This window comes from Scyliorhinus canicula, chromosome 4 (genome assembly GCF_902713615.1).
Source record: "Scyliorhinus canicula chromosome 4, sScyCan1.1, whole genome shotgun sequence".
NCBI classification, from domain to species: Eukaryota; Metazoa; Chordata; class Chondrichthyes; order Carcharhiniformes; family Scyliorhinidae; genus Scyliorhinus; species Scyliorhinus canicula.
The window spans coordinates 146,733,136-146,753,776 of record NC_052149.1 but is presented as its reverse complement, the minus strand read 5'-3'; the positions used below and the strand labels follow the sequence as shown (position 1 = coordinate 146,753,776).

Below are 20,641 nucleotides of genomic sequence, written 5' to 3'. Positions count from 1 at the left end.
AATCAGTCTTTCGTGCCTCAACCACTCCAAGAGGATTTGGGTCTAATGGCTCCTGTCCTGAAATATTGAGAATGTTAATAGTTGACTTCAGTGGTTCAATGTTGGTGCAACATCAAATAGAAGGATAGATTGGATGGGCACACTACCTTAGCTTTGGTTAAGGACAGGAGGAAGAGTTAAATGGGGGGGGGGGGGGGGGGGGGATGTGCACACAAAGTATGGGATTCTGCCAATAATTTTCCACAGTGAAGTACTCATTTATTTTCAGTGCCATTGATATAATGGGCCTTGAAAGGGAATTAATTCTAGCTAACATCCTTGGGATTGTTGCTCCATTAAAATTAGGAAGTTGAAATCAGAACTGACATTTCGCACTGGTGAAATGGAATTGTTGCCTTTAATTCTAGTGAAAGGTTGTGAGTAGAAAGTGATGAAGTGCCGCATCATCTTTATGCTTGTCTTTCAGAAATTGATGGCTCAGATTAGTCAGCATCGCAATTATTGTTGTATCACACTAGATGGATCTTCATTTTGCAGGTAGTATGTTCTAGAAGCTGCAATGTGGAGCTCCTGTCAAGGTTATGTAATTTCAGATTGCATCAGAACAAAACCTCGGATCCAATTCTCTCCTTCATTAGGTGAAGTTCTGAGTGATCTCAGTGAGTCAGCAAGTTAAAGGAATATGGTGAACGCGGTCATATTGCAAAAGAGAAGCTTCTGCAGTTTGCACTCAGCACCGGTTCCTCCTACAATAAATTCCAGCAAATGTTCTCTTTTCAGTAAAGCTAATGTAGGAATATTGATATTTTATTGACAGCCTCTCGATGGTATGAAATAGCTGCAATCAATGGTTCCATCTTTGTAAAATAACTTTGACATATGGGAAAACAAAGGAAAATTCTATTTGTAAAGATAAAAATATTTTCATAAGTTCAATGAAAAAGCAAATGATGACGATAGTAATGTGCCATTCGTTGGAAGGTTATGTGGATTCGGGAGGATAATGTTTTAATAACTCATCTAGCTTATGCACACAAGCAAGGAGATCACAAAAGATTTGGAAATGTACTGATCTGTTAAAAATCTTAATGTACGTGTGAATGAGCTATTTGTTGTAATGGGGCTGTGAGTTTGGAGAAATGGCATCTCCAAGGACAGGGCAGGCTGTCATTGTAGTACTGGGGTTTGGCCACAAGAGGCCTCCTGGAAGCCATTTGAGTGCTAGGGATCCCTCTGGTGGCAATGCTCCAGCAATGCATTGCCCCAGTTTACTCCACACATCCAAAAACTGCTTTATCTTGTTTTTCCATACTTTCCCTCACTTTTCCGGCCCACACAAAAAAAGTAAATCCTGTGGAATTCTGCCTTGCTGGACATTATTGTCCCAGCAGTCATGATCAGGAGCTTTCTCAGTGCATCAGGAGTTCCCATATGTCAAAGTGGATCAGAATTGTGTGGCAAACATGAATAGCAATTTAAAAAATCTCTCAATGTCACATAACCAGGAGGCCAGTTTGAGCACAGCAATGCATAGGGCTGGATAGGGGATGGGGGTTACAGAGGTGGAATGATGTGAGGTGAGATACAAGGCTGGAGGCAGACACAGAGTTGGGTGGCACGGTAGCACAGTGGTTAGCACTGTTGCTTTACAGCGCCAGGGACCTGGGTTCGATTCCTGGCTTGGGTCACTGTCTGTGCGGAGTCTACACATTCTCCCCGTGTCTGCATGGGTTTCCTCCGGGTGCTCCGGTTTCCTCCCACAAAGACGTGATTTGAATTAGTTTATTGTCCTGTGTACCTTGGTACAGTGAAAAGTATTGTTCTGCGTACAGTCCAGACAGATCATTCCATACATGAAAAGAAACATAGGGCAAACATAAATACACAATGTAAATACATAGACACAGGCATCGGGTGAAGTATACAGGAGTGTAGTTCTACTCAGTAGAGAGTAGTTCTACTCAGTGTGAAGAGATCAGATCAGTCCATAAATGCATAAGAGGGTTGTTTAGGAGTCTGATAACAGCGGGGAAGAAGCTGTTTTTGAATCTGTTAGTGAGTGTTCTCAGATTTGTGTATCTCCTACCTGATGGAAGAAGTTGGAAGAGTGAATAAGCAGAGTGGGAGGGGTCTTTGATTATGCTGCCCGCTTTCCTAAGGCAGCGTGTTAGGTGAATTGGACATTCTAAATTTTCCTTCAGTGTACCCAAACAAGCAGCAGAGTGTGGATACTAGGGGATTTTCACAGTAGCTTCATTGTAGTGTTAATGTAAGCCTACTTGTGACACTAATAAAGATTATTATTATATCAGTGAGAGGTAGTTAGTGCTGTGGTAGTCATATCAGAGTTGGATTCTGGAAAGGCTGTTCAAATGTAGGTCTGTTGCAGTACGGATTTAATACAAAGGAGAAGCCATGCTATTTTGAAATTTTGAAATCTCATCAATCTCATTTATAAGTCCCTCCATAGCTTTTCTCCAGCCTACGTCTGCAACCATCCCAGCTCATTCCATCTCACCCCATCATCATCTTGCAACCCTACATCCCAGCTCACATCCTGTGCTTTGATGATTCTCTCTTTCATACAAGCCTGTCCATCTCCCATAGTTGCCCTGCCCCCATTAACATGCATTCTGCCATTCTACCACCTCAGGAAGATGTGATAGTCATCGTACCTGAGCATTATGCAGTTTTGTTCCTCAATACCTCTGCATTGTTAAACTCTCTACCCCATCTTCAAATGCCTTCTCGATTCTATTTTGACAACCAATTCTTATCCTATTGCCTGTCAATGACTGTACACTCTTTTGTGAAGTCCCTTAGGATATTTGCTATGTTAATGATGTTTGGGATTTTCACCACATCTGAGAAATATGGATGACTTGAATCATACATTTCTAGTGGAATCACTGATGTTGAGTTTTTTACAATGTTATTCCCTTGTTCCTTTTTATTTCACTCTAAAGGAAAAATCCATGTTTGGGGCATGGTTTTATAAGCACTGTATTACTTCTGCATCCCCCCCCCCCCCCTCACTATCTTCTCCCCCCCACCCTCAATTGCTGCCTTACCCAGGTATGGCTTTAGGCAACCATATTGTTTCTGAACTGACCCAATATTTACGCAAGCATCAATTCCAACTGGAATCTCCCAGTAGTGAGCAGGAGTTGGAACCTTGCGTGATTTTACTTTCACTTCTGAGTCAGTGGCCCTGTATCACCACTAATGTCACATTGACTAAGGTGGCTACCAGTCAAAAGCAAGGAATGGAATTTAGGGCCTCCTAGTCTGCCTGCCTTTTCAAGTTACTCTCCCAACTCTTGTCCTTTCCTGAGAAGTGCTGACTCATGCAGACCTTCTGTTCAGAACACATCAAGCTGATCTGCATACCTCATCCAAGTGTTAATTCTGTATCTTTGAGCCCACACAGCAATTCGTGGTCGGTTGTCCTACCTTGGCAGATCCAAAGACATGCTAGACACCAGCCTTACTAGACTTCCAGATATGTCATTGGATAAAGCGCGCAAGCTATAATTCTGAACTATACATCCTTGGTAGATCTCAAATACTACATAGGTGATGTTAAACTTGATAATGGAGAAGAAAATGGGTGAGGTGTGGAATGGGATGCTGAATTGCCAGTACCTATTTTGTGCCATAGTGCAAGACTAGTTTTGACTCCAAGAATTATAGTTGATATTCTTTCTTCCTTTCCCACCTACATCCCTAGCTCAAGGGAACTGAGCAGACAGTTATACCACCACCAGTGTTGTCCCATCTGAGGTCAACCAAACCAACACGGACCAGATGTAGGATTTAGAATGGACCTGAAGCTATGGTTGGGAATTACATCACATGGTGTGTCGATGTACAGAACAAGTTCAGGTTGGGGGAAGCACTATCCAGAGAAATTTGTATATTGGTGAGTTCAAAGAATGATCTCCCTTTTAGTTAGTGCACAGTTGTTTCGAATCAAGACCACAGTGAAGGATGGTAGTGGACTAAAATGGGGGATTTGTTGAGCAAAGTGACCACTGTATAGAGGTGGCATTGGACTATTTGAGATTTTTGCAGTTGATTATTTTTACCTTGTGTTTACTCTCAAACTTTGATGTTTCACCAAAACTTGTGAACACTTGGGAAGGAGAGCGTCTGAGGAAATGTTGCAAAGCCTGTCTATCAATGTTGCATGTACCCTGGGCTATAAATTTGTTTTGGGTTATTGCCTATTTGACAATCCAATCCATGAGGAAATCGTGTGCCCTGAAATCCAGGAGAAATATCGCGCTGTTTGTGCATAGAGATGGATGGACAGTACACGGGCTCCCATTTGGAGCTGTGTAAGTAAGATTAAGACAAAGGTGAATGGAAGATGATCAGGACTATATGCATGTTGGCGGATAATTGTGGGAGAGAGACGATATTAAGTCAACCCTAACTTGTCATTCTGAATGTACCTAGATTATTCCATCATAACTTTCAGCTGGTTGCTTTTAAAAAAAAAAATTCCAATTAAAGGGCAATTTAACATGGCCAATCCACCTACCCTGCACATCTTTTGGGTTGTGGGGGCGGAACCCACGCAAACAGGGTGAGAATGTGCAAACTCCACACGGACAGTGACCCAGAGCCGGGATCAAACCTGGAATCTCGGCGCTGTGAGGCAGGAGTGCTAACCATTGTGCCACCGTGCTGTCCTGCTGGTTGTTAAATTATTTCATGATTTTTGCCTCTTGCCCAACATCCTATTGATGTTTGGTGATTGTGTGTTGATCCTTATATATTGTTTTCTGTACATTGACATTTAACTTACCAATTAAAGGGTCTTGATGATCTTCCGGAGGTAATGCCAGCCTTTCTAATAGGGTTGAGATCACTACATTGACAGTGAGTGGCTTGGCATCTGGGTTTATTTTGCGTGCAATGTAGAAGTTGGCTTGGGTTCCAAATTTCCATATGGTAAGACTGATGAGAGATGGGTTGCTTCAGGCTAGTTAGGAATGTCACAAACGTAAGTATTTTCAGTATGTATGACAAGGGCATGTATGCACCAGGACTGAATTAAAAGAATAACGACCTTCTAATTAAGTCTTCCAGAGTTGGTCTGTAAATTGTCCCACACAGTTAAGAGTCTTTAATTATTCTGTTTGCATGTGTTTTTTTTTCAAATTACATTTCCAATACATTTCCAATACTTGGAAATACAAAGCCTTCTCTGTCAGCCTGTCTCCCTACTTCAATAGTCTATTTATTTGCGTGGGGCATAAACCAACATTTATCAGTGACTTCCCCTCATTATCGCATCTGATTCCTCTCATGGATGGGCACTTTGCCCATTCATGGTTGGAAACTCTGACATATTGCCTCAGTGGCTGAGTCTTTTTTTATATTAACGTTGTGTTCCTCTCAAAAGAAAATTGACTGCTGACAAGCATGGATGGAACACACATGGTTGAACTGCAATAGGGCAACGGGGAAAAATCCCGATATATGGGTGTCCCATTTGTGGCCTTGGCAACCTGAGCCTCAAAGCTGAATTTGCAGTTCTGTATTTTGGTTTATTCCCTGGTTTGGTGGGTTTGACTGTTTTATGGGCCTGCAAGTTTGGGAAAGAGTGGCAGTGACCCTCCATGGTTGATAATCGCACCAAGATTTGTTGGTATTATTGACTAGAGATACAGGGAAATTAATGGGACCTCGATTTATATGCATCTGTCTGGACATAGACTGCATGTCCAGTCCACCTAACCTGCACGTCTTTGGACTGTGGGAGGAAACCGGATAACCCGGAGGAAACCCACGCAGATACAGGGAGAATGTGCAGACTCCACACAGACAGTGACCCAGCGGGGAATCAAACCAGGAACATTGTTGTTGTGAAGCCACAGTGCTAACCACTGTGCTACAACAATGTGGACGCCACATAACTATATGACTCTCTTGGATATCTTTGATTTCAGTACATTTTGATGTCTAGATTTCAGTGTGTGATCGAAGTGGCCGTGACTTTGGGAGGAAGAGAGAGTACAGGACAGTCAAATGTGCTTCCACAGTCCTTCTGTCACTTGTGCCTAATAACCCTGTGTTGGTCATTAAACCACTGTTCCAAATATATTCAGGTTTACAGTAAACCTTGTAAATGGTTCTTCCTGGATCGTACTGGATTTCTTGTGTTTCTGTGCAAAGTGCATGTCTTACCATCTCTAACTTTACAATTGAGTTCTTATTGTACCCTGTGTGCATTTGTGGCCGATCTTTCCCTTCAGCGGACTCCTTTGGTAGACCTCATACATCTGGTCCTCTACCCTCGTACTGAACCCATCCCCCCGGCCTAGCCATGAAATATCAGGTTGGGATTCAAAGAGACCTTTTTCTTTTGCTTTTGAGTGAGAAAAGGATGGTGTCTGGAGGTTACTATTACAGTCATTCCCGTGCAGCAAGGGAAGGGGGCCTGTTAAATTATAACTATGAACACAGAGACCGATACTTCAATGCAGTACTGAAGGACATCTGCACATTTGGAAATGCTAGGCTGGATTCTCCGGTCCCTCAGTCGTGAGTTTCTCAACGGCATGCCTTTTGCTCGCGGTGTGTTTCTCCCTTCCTGCCACTTGTCAATGGGATTTCCCATTGAAGCCACCCCACACCGTCAGGAAGCCCACAGGAGGGAAAAGAGAATCCTGATGACCGGAGGATTCCGGCTGCTGTCCTTTAAATAAGGTGTCAAACTGACTCGCCATCTTGTGGACATAGAATGGCAAACAGCATTGTTTCGAAGAAAGGCAGGGGAGTTCTCCCACAGTCCTGGTCAACATTTCTCCCTCAATCAGTATCACGGGAAAACAGTCACCATCCCATTGCTGCTTGTGGGAACTTGCTGGGGTGCATGTTAGCTGCCATGTTTCCTCTATTCCAAAGTATGCTGTGACTCTAAACCGCTTTTGGGTGCCCTAAAAACATGTTGTGAAATGCCTCCACTTGCTCACTGCAGTAAATTGAACAGGAAATTTCTGTACAGGAAAAAACACTGACCCATATCCCAATTACTTAATGCTGTTGTGACACTGGTTTTCAGTCTTGCAAATCCATTCAGTAATCGCTGTTGGCATGAATAGGAAGGTTTGGTTTTCCAGTCAATGTCCACTTAATCATAGCTGACTGATGCGCCGGAAAGCGTGGTTTGAAATGAAGTACAGCACCTGCAGTCGAAGTGCCTCCAGCCCTGGTGATGCAAGGTCTGGGGAGCAGCAAAGAAGGTAGTGAGAGTCAACACTGGCTGTAAGCTGTCCTTGCACAGCATTGTGGGCGGTGTGGTTATGGTGAGACCATCAATTCACGAGACACGTGCTTTAGGATGTGAACAGTGATTTTAATCAACTTGCAACAGAGCCAGCCTGTAACATGATGAACTCCAGATGAACTGGTGGCTGGCTCTTCGGCATCATCCTTTATACGTCAGTCTAGGGGAGCAGCCGTGGGTGATGCCAAGGGTGGAGCCCAAGTACAAACTCCTGTACATTCCCAGTGCAACTCCCCCTAGCGGTAGGGCAACGCAACTGCTCGCATGTCGAGCTTACAGTGACATGGTATAATATATATTAGTGTGAATTACATTCACCACAGGTTAACTTACACAAAGTGGCCTTCTGCCTGTGATTGCACTTGACTGAAGTCTGCATCAGCACCAAAGCGTCATCTCATATTTGCATGTGTTTCTGTGCCAAGTGCATGTCTTACCATCTCTATTTTACCTTGTTGGGAACTGAGCCTGAAAACTGTGTTAAAAGTGAACTGACTGTTAATTCCCATAGTACAGGATAGGGCAGCAACAACAACTTGCATTTACATAACGCCTCTGACATAGGCAAACCTCCAACGGTGCTTCACAGGAGCGCAATCAAGCAGAAAGTTGGCAATCAAGCCAACGGAGGAGATATCGGGAGAGGGGATCAAAAGTTTAGTCAAAGAATATGAGGATCTTTGCAAGGAGAGAGAGGGGTAGGAAGCTCTGGGAAAGGGATTCCGGTGCTCCGAGTCGAGGTGGATGAAAGTTTGGCTGCTTGCGTTGTTCTGGCAAATGCACAGGAGAACAGAGTGGCAGGAATACTGTGAGTTCTTGGAGGATTTTCTGACTGGAGGGGGTGACATGGGGAGGGGTGAGGCCATGGGGAGATTTGAACAAGACAATGAGATTTTTAAAATTGAAGTGTGTTGCTGGAGTGGGAGCCAATGTTGGTTATGGCGAAGATGATGTGCTGAAGGAGACGGTTTAAACTGGAAGATCGCTAGTTACTAAACTAAAGATTCATTAGGTATATTTGTAAATCCCAGTAACTCAGTTTGGGTGAACTTTGCTCCAATGCCACTTTCAAAATCCTGAGATTTTTAAGCCGCAAACCTTAGGATGTTGAAGCAATTATAATGGATAAGGCTTCTAACTATCTCTGTAGAGCAGCAAATCTGAGAGTGGTCGCAAACCAAGACATTGGTTGGGGTTGGAGCATTGAATGAATTATTAGTCAAACTGAAGCAGTGTACGCCATTGAACTCCACAAGAAGCTCCCTGCCCTCAGCTTTCCAACAATGAGTGTGTTGGCGAATCTGTGTCTGAATGTGTTTGAATGGGGGGGGAGGGGAGTGGAAGAACAGGAGCAGCCATTCAATGTGTGCAGCTGTACTCGTGTCCTGTTTAACTCAATTAAGCTTCAGTGGGGGACTTTGAGTCTATAAACCTCAGTCAGTGAGGGCTGATCAAGGCACGCAGTAAGCATTAAAAGCTGATTACCAGCTCAAGTCGAAAAAGAGAAGTGACTGGAAGAAAATGGAACTTTTTTTAAGTGTTGTAAGAAGACAATTTTATTTTTTTGGACAACGCTTTAAGCGTTGCTGGTTCTTCCCATTCGGCATGCACTGCATTGTTGCAGTGGTTCTGAAGGGATAGATACGTTCCACCCAAGGCAGTTTTACAGTTAACTCCTGCAGCTCTTTCATCTGTTTTCTTTCGAAAGCAAACCTAATTAGCCTGTCTCGGCTCCATCCTAGAAAGGAAGAGTATTCGATAAACCTTTGAAACGTTTTAATGACGACAACTCTCCTGGAGTCTGGGCTGAATTTGACAAAAAGAGTTTAATCATATTTACTTTCCCATTGCCTGGTTGTCCAATATATTCTGAGCTCTCGGTGTATTCCAGAATTTTAGGCAAGATTTAGCGGCCCCTCCTGACTGGTGAGATATTGCGATCCTGCTGAAGTAAAGGGCAATTTAAATAGACTGTCTCATCCGCTGGTGGGGGAGACAGACTGTGGAGAGACTGTAAAAGCCTGGCCTTTATGTCTTGTTTGCTAATAAAGAATCAGAGAACAGACCCTCCATACTCATACTTCTCAACATCTCTCTTGTTCAAGGGGCCTGCTGTATTCAGAACAGAGAAGTGTTCTCTGTTGTTTTTTTAAAATTCTTTTCACAATATCTAGTTTTATACTGCAATGGAAACCTGGGTGTGTGTGTCAACAAGGCCAAGTGCCTGTATTTGAACAGCTAATGGGAAACAGCAAGGGGGGTTTCGAAGATATTTTTGCAACCACCTTCCCATATACTAGGAGGTAGGTTTTAGCCGTAATAACGGCTGTTAGTTCGAACCAATTAGGAGTGCTTTCCGGGCCACACACTTGTCTTTTTGCCTGAAGTGTTGGGGGGGAGGGGGGCAGAAAACTTTAAAACTTTACCCCTTAACTATCACCAAGTGGTAATACAAGCTCATTGACGCATGCAAGCTCTTGCACACACAAATACACACTCCCTCTCTTATATACGCACACACATACACATGCATGCACACATTCTCACGCACGTGCGCACACACCCTCACTCACATGCACAGATGTGTGCGCACACTCTCACACCCTCACACTCTGTCACTCACACATGCACAGATGTACACGTACACACTCACACAGACCCTCTCTCACACCCTCACATTTTGTCACTCACATGCACAGATGTGCGCGCACACGCTCTCGCACAAATGTGTACGCACACTCTTCCAACCTCACACTCTGTCACATGCACAGATGTACACGCGCACACACTCACACAGACCCTCTCTCACACCCTCATATTCTCTTACTCGCACATGCACAGATGTACACGCACACACTCACACAGACTCTCTCACACCCTCACATTCTGTCACTCACACATGCACAGATGTGCACGCACACGCTCTCTCACACATGCACAGATGTGCGTGCACACTCGCACAAAACCTCTCATGCACGCCCTCAATCTCACCACTCTCACACTCTCACTCACAAGCACAGATGTGCACGCGCACACACACACTCTGACACGCAAAACACATAAACAGTCCTAAATGGCTCTAACAAACACAGCGTCCATTGTAATAGGTCACCTCCCCCCATGGATGATGCTGGAGTGCTAGGCTACTGTGCTGAGGCACTTTATTTTTTTCCTTCGTCTTTCCAACTCGTGCAACCTAATTCAAAGCAGCTTCAGTAGCATTCAAGTGCAGGCTGTTTTTAGACATTATGTCACTGAGTGAATGACTCCCTGCGTGCATTCCAGTATTATCCACCCATTTTTAAAATTAGATTGCTTTCAATATGTCAACAAAAGCTTGGTTTAGCAGATTGGATGTAAAAAAAAAATGCTGCAAACCTTGACAGTTTCCTGCCTGGACTCGTTCTGTTAGGTAGATCTGCTGCACAAGGAGGATTTTCCCTTCCTCCCCTATTGTATATCCTCATTAGAATTGTCTCTGTGTTGCAATGGAAGTGAACTCCATGCATCTTTGAGTACAGGAGTGGCCAGAATCTTTAAAAACTTGGCAACTGCCTCCAGGGCTCAGATGCCAGTCTTGGGTAATTCAGATACCCACTCTAGTCAGAGGTCATACCAGGCGTCCTTTAATTTACATTCTGGGAGGCAATGACGAACAGTGTGCAGACAATGACTCTGAGGATGGCGCCACTTATCCTCTGCAGTTGAATGTCCCAGTACCTTTATTTTTGATGTCTGGAAGATGGTGCTGGCCCTTAATAGGATGAAAAGGGTTAAATTATCAGAACATTGTCTCGGCCCATATTCCCCTGTGCTCAGAAGATTAAGGGCTCATTTATTAAGATGTTTAAGGTGATTAACTTAACTGATAAGCTGGGCAGAAACTATTTCATCTGGTGGGGTCAAAGGGGAAATAACCTTAACATAAGCGCTTGACTACTTGAGGGTTGATATCAGGAAGCTTTCCACAAATGATAGTAGAAATGTGAAACTTTCACCCACAAAAAGCTATTAATGTTTAATGTTAATTGAAAATTTCAAAACTGAGATAGATAAATTATTGTTAGGCAAGGGTATTAAGGGATTCAGAACCAAGGTGGGTCGCTGGAGGTCAGCCATGGTGTACTTGAAAGTTTGAATGGCTTAGTCCTGTTCCAAAGTTTCTAGATCCACTGTGCTTGACAACATGTGTGGGTAATCTTAGGTTATAGTTTCCATTTTCAGTCTGTGCTGAGCAAGCTAACATCAGCCAGCATGGTATGGTGGCTTTGTTTTGCTTTCAGTTGAAGGGCAGTCACTTGAATGAGATGCTGGAACACACATGGGCTGATTTCTCACCTCTCCTCAGGAGAGTTGTTTCTGATTGAGTGAAGGAAAAAAGAAGACAGAGTTCCTGATAGCCATCCAGTCAGTCTTGGTGGATTGTGTGCGTATCAGTGTTTATTAGACGACACTTGGAGTTTAGTCTCCATTGCTTTCCATGGCCAAATAGCCCAGTGACACTCACCATCCAAGCTGTGATGTGAAGATGAACTATTTTATTGTGTCATTTGCGGTTGAACCATATCTCAGCAGTCAGTACCTTCTGGAGGGAAGGAGAGCAATTGTATTATTTTTAATATACATCTGTGCTTCATGTGTCTGAAGGGGAAAGCACGAGAGAAATATGCATAACTGATTGAGCCATTATGGGCGGCACAGTGGCATAGTGGTTAGCACTTCTGCCTCACAGCACCAGGGACCCGGGTTCAATTCCGGCATCAGGTAACTGTCTGGAGTTTGCACGTTCACCCCATGTCTTCGCGGGTCTCCTCCAGGTGCTCCACTTTCCTCCCAGCCACAAAGATGTACAGGTTAGTTGGGCTGACCATGATTAATGTGCTGCATTGTGGGGATAGGAAGGGGGAGTGGGCCTGGTGTTCTTTTGGAGGGTCGGTGCAGACTTGATGGGCTGAATGGCCTCCTTCTGCACTAGAGGGATTCTATGATAAACTAATTTAACGGCTGAATGGACTCAAGGGGCTGAATGGCATATCTCTGTTTTCTGACTTATGCCTCACACCTTCAGCCGCCTATTTTACGTCCTGCACCTTCCATTCAAAGCCATGCTGTGGGATTCTCTGTCTGCGGGGTCCTCCACTTAGCTGGAAGCGCACCAATGGCCACGGATTACCCAATGGCATGTGGTGTCCACAATGGGAAATCCCATTGGCCGGCTGCGGGAATGGAGAATCCTGCCGGAAAACAGGGCTGGCGGGAAGGAGAATTCTGCCCATGGACTATTGAGTCATTGGGTGGTAAGAATATGAGGACATATGAAATAGTTCCAGAAAAAGATCATGTGGCCTGCACCACCTGCAGTCAATGCCTGCTTCCACCCCCCTTGTGACTGCTAGTTCAACCCTCCTCCCTATGGCCACACCCCTGTCGCAACCAAGTTCACCTTTCAAAGTCCTCGGCGCTCTTCTTTCCACCCCAAACATACATAACGGGAACCCCTCCATAACTGGGCTCCCCAGAGGGCTCGACCCTCGCACTGCCAGTCTGCGCCGGAAGCACTGCCAGCCTGCGCCGGGGCCACTGCCAGCCTGCGCCGGGGCCACTGCCAGCCTGCGCCGGGGCCACTGCCAGCCTGCGCCGGAAGCACTGCCAGCCTGCGCCGGAGGCACTGCCAGCCTGCGCCGGAGGCACTGCCAGCCTGCGCCGGAAGCACTGCCAGCCTGCGCCGGAGGCACTGCCAGCCTACGCCGGGAGCACTGCCAGCCTGCGCCGGGAGCACTGCCAGCCTGCGCCGGGAGCACTGCCAGCCTGCGCCGGGAGCACTGCCAGCCTGCGCCGGGAGCACTGCCAGCCTGCGCCGGGAGCACTGCCAGCCTGCGCCGGGAGCACTGCCAGCCTACGCCGGAAGCACTGCCAGCCTGTGCTGCTGCCTGTATCAACCTGTGCCAGTGGGCCATGCTAAGCGGCTGCCCGGGCAAGTCCCTCTCCCCCTGGAGGCTGCATTTATCTTTGTGCCCCTGGGAGATCCCTTTGACTGAATAACAGTAGTATCTACCTGTTCGAAATTTAATATTAATTGAGGGGGATCATGTGGCGGGGGATTGGACAAAACTCATTTCAATGCAGTACAATTAGATTCTTCTGCTTTTTGGGCTGGAACCTTGCTACGTCACCGGTAAGGGGCATGGAAATGTGATCTCGCCGGCAAAAATGGCGTTTTCTGATTCTTGAGGGATTTTGCACCCATGTCGCCATTCCCGCTGATGGCGAATGTAGGCAAATACATCGGGGGCAATTTCTATTCTTATGACCAATGTGAATAACCTCACACTTTTCTACATTATACTCCTCCTGCCACCATGTTGCCCAATCACTTAATCTGTCTCGATCTCTTTGCAGCCTCTTTGTGTCCTCACAGTCTGCATTCCTATCTAGCAATTAGTATCTACAGCAAACACATATATTACACTTTGGCTGGACTTTTCCGTCCACCCCATGGTATATTTTGCGGTGGAGGTCCACCATTGGCTGGTGGCGGGTTCTTCCAGTCCCGCCACTGTTAACTGGATTTCCCACTGTTCTCCCCCTTTGCTGTCGGAGAACCTGCGGCAGTGGGATCACCATTGGCAGGACCGGAAGATCCTGATGGTGGGAACGGTGGGAAAATATCTCTTCATTGAAGTCATTAATGCAGATAATCACGCTGCAAGTTGAGTCGATGAGTCTTATATTTTGCAGAACCACATACAGACACTGCTAATGTATATGTTTGCTTAGCGCTGTCATCGCTTTGTTAGCCTTGTCTTTGTTAGTGTGGCCTTTGCTTTGTTTTATGAGCAAAACCTGCTCTCTTACTGGACTCATTAGACTGAGAGACTCCTTGAAGTTGGTTAATCAATCAAGCCCGAAGTGACTGCTTTTATATGTATTTCAGACAAGACCTTTAAAACCCACTGGAATCTAAACCTTTTATTATAACCATTCTGTCCCAACGGGACAATAAAGAACTATTGATAACTCCTATTCTCTCTTCAATCCATAAATTGCATTTTCCTTGCATGTAAATCAAAGATCTAAATTACTCCCATTGAAAACTTTAACTTCAGTCCTTGCATCCATTTCTTTGTTATATGTGTGTATATGTACATGCTGCAGCTCACTGCCTTGATTAAATTTGCTTTGCCTGGCACTAGAACGTATAATTGTCCCTGCGTACATGTTACCTCACGTTCCAAAAAGGATGGACCGTGAATAGAATGAGCCGCTGGGGTTTACTAAGAATCTCTATATTTAATTTACAACCAAAAAGCTGAGACGAGTCATAAACCTTTGCAGTTACTGAAAGGAGCAAGGTCTCTGCAGTGACCCCCATTTGGACCCAGTAATAGTCTTTTATTAATGAATCATGGGTGGAGCACCTTTCTGTTCTTCGTCTTCGTGAAGCCGTATCTGGAAGGAGCTTGTCTTTATTTTCTTTATTTTGTAAGCTGTGCATGGTCAACATTGGTAGTGGTGAGAGTAATTCAAGGTTTAAATAAAGTCTTTCATTACATCTTTGAGGTGCATTAGATGTAAGTGTGATTTTCTCTGAAGGATGACTGCCTCATGAATAATCATATTGAATATCAGAACAGGCTTGAGGAGCGGTACTGATTCCTCCTACCCCTTTTGTATGCATTCATGAGCTATGTTAGATATACCCTTGAGAGGTTTGTTTTTGTCAAGCTGTGTGATGTGGCTCTCCTCTACTTGGCTCAATCTCAGGTGAGCACCCTCTACACCGGAGTGAGGTTTCTTTTTTGTATTTTCCACATCACCTGTTCTTGGGTCTTTATTGGTGTCCTTTGAATTTGCACCAGGCCCAAATGGTGAGCCCATGCCTACAAGAAATAAGGGCTGGAATTCTCTTGTCATTGGGATTCTCTCTTCCCACTGGCAGTGCATCCCTGTCTGCAGGTTTCCCGACGGCGTGGGGTGGGTTCAACAGGAAGCCCCATTGACAAGTGGTGGGAAGAGAGAATCCTACCATCAGCGAATGGGACGCTGCTAAGAAACAGGTGGCTGGAGGACCAGAGAATCCCACCCAAGATTTTGAAGTTCCCAAAATCTTGTAATAACTCAAAGAAAGGAATAACTTTCCAGGATGGATTCGGACTAGCATCCCAGAGATGAATGGTCATGAATGGAAACCTGGATGTCGCTTATCTGTCTGATTAGCAATTCTGGTTGGGAGGTATCGTCACATGACCTTCCCAGCATGCTCCTGCCATTTCTCATTCCTTCAGGTGCATAGCTTTCCCATGCATATTGGAAAGCAAACAGATTGTTTGTCATCCTTTTGGATGAATATTATCCATTTTAGTAAAACACTATTTTTCTAATTCCAGTAACTTAAACTAAAATGTTCAAAGAAAAGTGGGGAAAAAATACAATTTTGTTTAATGCAGCAATGATTTGTTTCTTCTGGGTTGTTCACAGCAGTCTCCTGGGGGTTAATCCTGGGGCGAATCCAGGAAACGTGCTCATTTGGAGAGCAGGCGGAGAATCAATGAGCCAAATGACCTACTAAGCTGTAACAATTTTGTGATTCTGTCATAATTCTTGAAGGTTGGCAATCCTAACTATCTGCACTGTTAATTTTCCTCAGCAGTGTGGCACATTCATCAGGTATAACAACCCAAGCTCTTAGACCAGATTTAGGCTGCAGAGCTACATTCACTTGTGCAGCCTCTGCCATCAATTGATTAGTATTTTGATTTATGTGCTGGAAATAACTTTGAGTTTCTGTCCATAGAGTGACCGACTGCTGATCAAAGGAGGCCGGATTGTCAATGATGACCAGTCTTTTTATGCTGACCTCTACATGGAAGATGGCCTCATCAAGTACGTGTACTTTTCTTTTGTTCAGGAATTAAATTAAAAATGAACGCACAAAGGCTACTATTTGTTTGTGTCCAATATAATCATCACCAAAATATTTCTTGACATTATTGAATGAGGTGACCAAATGCTTGACCAAGGAGGTACGTTTTAAGGATTGTCTTAAAGGAGAAGGGTCAGGTAGTAAGGTGGAGAGGTGTAGGGAGGGAATTTCGGAACTTAAAAGTCTGTGCAACTCAAGACATGACCGCCATTGGTGGATAGATTACCTTCTGAAATATTCATGGAGTTAGAATTATTTTGCAGCACATATCTTAAGAGGGAAGTGGGGCGGGAGGAGATTACAGAAATAGAGAGGGACAAAGCCATTGGACATCAAAAACAAGAATGGTAATGTTAAAATCATGACCTCGCTTGACCAGAAACTGGTGTAGGTCAGCGAACACAGGGGTGGGGGGATAGGTGAATAGGACATGGTGGCAGTGTAAGAATACGGGCAGCAGAGTTTTGAATTATCTCAAGTTTATGGACGGTAGAATGTGGGAAACCAGGCAGGAATTATCTAGGGGTAACAAAGGCATGAATGAAGATTTCAGCAGTCGATGGTCTGAGGCAGGGGCAAAGGCAGGCAAAGTTACGGAGATGAAAACAGGCGGTTTAGTGATAACGGTAATATAAATACTGTGGTTACGAGAGCAGGTCAGAGGCTAGGAATCCAGCGGTGAATTGCTCACATCCTGACCTTCCAAAAGCTGTTCACCATCTACAAGACACAAGTAATGGAATACTTTCCGCTTAATGCATGAGTGCAGCTCCAACAAACCTCAAGGCACTTGACACCATCGTGGAGAAATCAGCCCGTTTGAATGGCATCCCAACCACAAACATTTACTCCCTCCACCAAACCTCCTTAGAGAGCATCTTCAAACCCCTGACCACTACCATCCAGAAGGACACGGGCAGCATATACATGGGAACACCACCAGCTGGATGTTCCCCTCCAGGCCATATCATTCTGACTTCACTATCGCTGGGTCAAAATCGTAGAACCTCCCCATAGCATAGGAGGTATACCTATACCACATGGACAGCAGTGGTTCAAGAAGGTAGCTCATCACCACCTTCTCATGGGCAACTCAGGATAGGAAATAAATGCTGGCCTAACCAGCGACACCCATATTCCATGAATGGATAACAAAAAAAAAATGTGATTGGAAGCTCAACTCTGACTCAGTTTGCGAGTCAGTTTGCAAACTGCCTGCTTTAGTCTCAAGCAGTTGACAGGGAGAGAGATGGAGTCAGTAACAAGGGAGTAGAGGTAATTTGTAACTCCGTTAACAACCCGCCAGTTCTGGTTCAAGAAGAAGGCCCAACACATTCCCATGGTAGTGTTACAGAGATTTGAAAAGGGTCGGTTTGGAATAAATGCTGTCTTTGCCTCATTTTTTTATCTTTCTATTAATGCATGGCCCAGAGGCAGAATGCTTTGAGTACAACATTCTTTCAGCTTGTTTGTGAACCCGATCCATGGGTTGGCATTGGAGATGAAACATTGAGCAAAGTCTTGTCCTTGATGGTATTTCAGTTTGCAGTTGGTGAATTGTTGGGCTGCTTGTTACCTGTGATCTGCCTGCAGGAGGGATCAAATCAGGAGAGACGGGATGTGGGTATCACTGGAAAGGCCAGAATTTGTTGCCCATCCCTAATTTCCCATGAACTGTGTGGCTTGCTTGGTCATTTCAGAGGGCAGTTAAGAGTCAACAACTTTCCTGGGTTGGCATTTGTGAAGAAACTTTGAGCAAAGTCAATTCATGGGCACCATTCGTAATTTATATTCCGGATTTTTATAAACTGAATTTAAATTCCACCATCTGCTGTGATGGTATTTGAATCCATGTTTCCTGAACATTAGCTAGGCCTCTGGATTCCTAATCCAGTGACATTACCACTACACCATCGTCTGACCGCAAGGTAAGGTCTGGTTTAGTTAAGATGAAAAAGTAATGGGAGCAGGAGAATAGGTGAGACTTGTCTGTACTAACACAGGTGATGAAAACCTACTCTAGTCACACTACTGCCCCCTCCCGACACTAGCAGTAAATGTTGGTTGGAAATCTCCCAATCAATGCTGTACTAAATTATTGGAGCTTGGCAGATTGAAAGATGGCACCTAACCATACATCCAATGACATCTTTCTTGACAGCCGTGTTACTTTGTTTTGTATTTATGATTCAGAGCAGTCATTCTGTGGAGAAATCCCTTTTGTTGTTGCACAGTTTTCCTCCAGTGATGCAACAAATGAAAATATTGAATTTGGGATGGAATTCTCCATCACTACGTTAATGGCTGCAGTCGTGGTGCAAAAACCTTGGGAACATCACCATTTCCAAGTTCCTCTCAAACATCACGGACCACTCTTACTTGGGTTTGAATTTAGATTTAGATTTATTGTCACGTGTACCGATGTACAGTAAAAAGTAGTGTTCTGCATACAGTCCAAGCAGATTGTTCCATACATGAAAAACATAGGACATACAATCATCTTCTTCATTATTGGCGTCAGAATTTCAAAACACAACGATCACTCATTGCGGGACCGAGGACTGCTGTGTTTCAAGGATAATTAGAGAGATTTCCTCCAAATTTGCTGGCAGGATTTAAAAATTCTGATGGATCTGACACCTGGGAGATGCTTTCCAGTTGGGTTGGCTGGCACTTGGTGGGATAGTTCAGATGGAGTAGCCATAAAATGGCTTAACATGAAGGATATATGCAGCAGGTTTACAGTAGCTGAACTCTGCAGCACAGAGGGAGTCCTTGTACATGAATTGCAAAAGGTTAGTATGCAGGTCCAGCAAGTCATTAGTAAGGCAAATGGGTTGTTGTTGCTTATTACAAGGGAAATATAGAAGTGGGGAAGTTTTGCTACAGTTGTACACTTTTTAAAGAAAGGACATAATCACATCAGAAGCAGTTCAGGGTTTGACTTAAGAGGAAAAGTTGCATCTGTATCTATTGAAGTTTAGAAGGATGAAGGTGACCTTATTGAAACATGCAAAATCCTGAGGAAACTTGGCAGGGTGGAGGCTGAAAGGTAATTTCCACATGTGGGAAGAGACTAAAAACTAGGAGACACAGTTTAAAAATTAGAAGTCTCCCATTAAATATGGAAGCCATGATGTGGAGATGCCGGCGTTGGACTGGGGTGAGCACAGTAAGAAGTCTTACAACACCAGGTTAAAGTCAAACATGTTTGAATGAAGAGGTATGTTCCAGAAACATATATATACATATATGACAAATTCAAAGATGCCAGACAATGGTTAGAATGCGAGCATTAGCAGGTGATTAGCAGGTGATCTGGATCTGTAAAGACTTAATCACCTGCTAATGCTCGCATTCTAAGCATTGTCTAGCATCTTTGAATTTGCCTATATATATGTTTCTGGAACATACCTTTTCATTCACCTGAGGAAGGAGCAGTGCTCCGAAAGCTAGTGTTTGAAACAAACATGTTGGACTTTAACCTGGTGTTGTAAGACTTCTTACTATTAAAGATGTAGATGAGGAAAATTGTTTTTCTAATGGAGGGTTGTTAATCTGTGGAACTTTCTTCCAGAGAACACATTGGAGGCAGGGTTATTGAATATTTTTAAGGCTGAGTTAGATTGTTTCTTGGCTGACAAGGGAGTCAATGTGAATGGGGGTTAAGTAGGAAAATAAGGGCCGCAATCAGATTAGCCATGACTTTATCAAATGGCAGCACTGGCTCAAGGGGCCAAATGGTCTACTCCTAATTGATTTGTTCGTATGTATGTAGGTGTTTTTTCCATCTCTATACTTTAAGCTTCTGTGCGTACTGAGCCCTGTACTTTTATCTCTCTCATTTTCCTGAGAATGTGGCAATAATTAGTGCCTGTAATTGAAAAAAAATGGTGCTTGCTTCTGGCAATATAAAGGCTGCATGGCCTTGTTCTCTGGGCTGGCTGTTCAGGGACTGCAACCTCCTCCGTGCTAGATAACCAACCCTAGTGAAATGAATGATGAAGACAGTTCCCTCCTGGCCCCTCAGCAATCTGAGCCTTTCATGCTGTGGGTTGGTTGTGTTTATGACACATCCCACACAACGCCAGTCAGAAAACATTATTCATTGTTTAGTCTGATTCTTTTAATTATTACCCTGTACAGAATATCCTTATACTCTAATTCACCATCCGTGTACAGTTCAAAAGGAATGGGATGATGAGTGCACTGTTGGTCATGGCTCTTGAGGCACTCAATGGACTTGAGTTGAAGAAGTCAATTGATTGGCATTAATGAATCATTCTTACTAACTTGGAATAAATTGGACATCATTGGGAAGATGAGTTTTTAGATTTGACCTCCCTCGCCAATGTCAAATTGCAACTTTGAGGTATGCAAGCCACCTGCCCGAAACAGGGGTTGAATGCCTTTGATAT

The 20,641-nt window shown here is 44.3% G+C and overlaps 1 protein-coding gene across 4 annotated transcripts in view; it reads left to right on the top strand.

The window, feature by feature from the left end:
- Positions 1–20,641, top strand: part of LOC119965066 (dihydropyrimidinase-related protein 3-like) — a 241,227-nt gene that overhangs the window by 93,816 nt on the left and 126,770 nt on the right. For all 4 annotated transcript variants that reach the window (XM_038795321.1, XM_038795319.1, XM_038795318.1 and 1 more), the window contains exon 2: positions 16,095–16,183. In XM_038795321.1, coding sequence (XP_038651249.1) covers positions 16,095–16,183 — 89 coding nt within the window. The remainder of the gene's footprint in view (positions 1–16,094; positions 16,184–20,641) is intronic.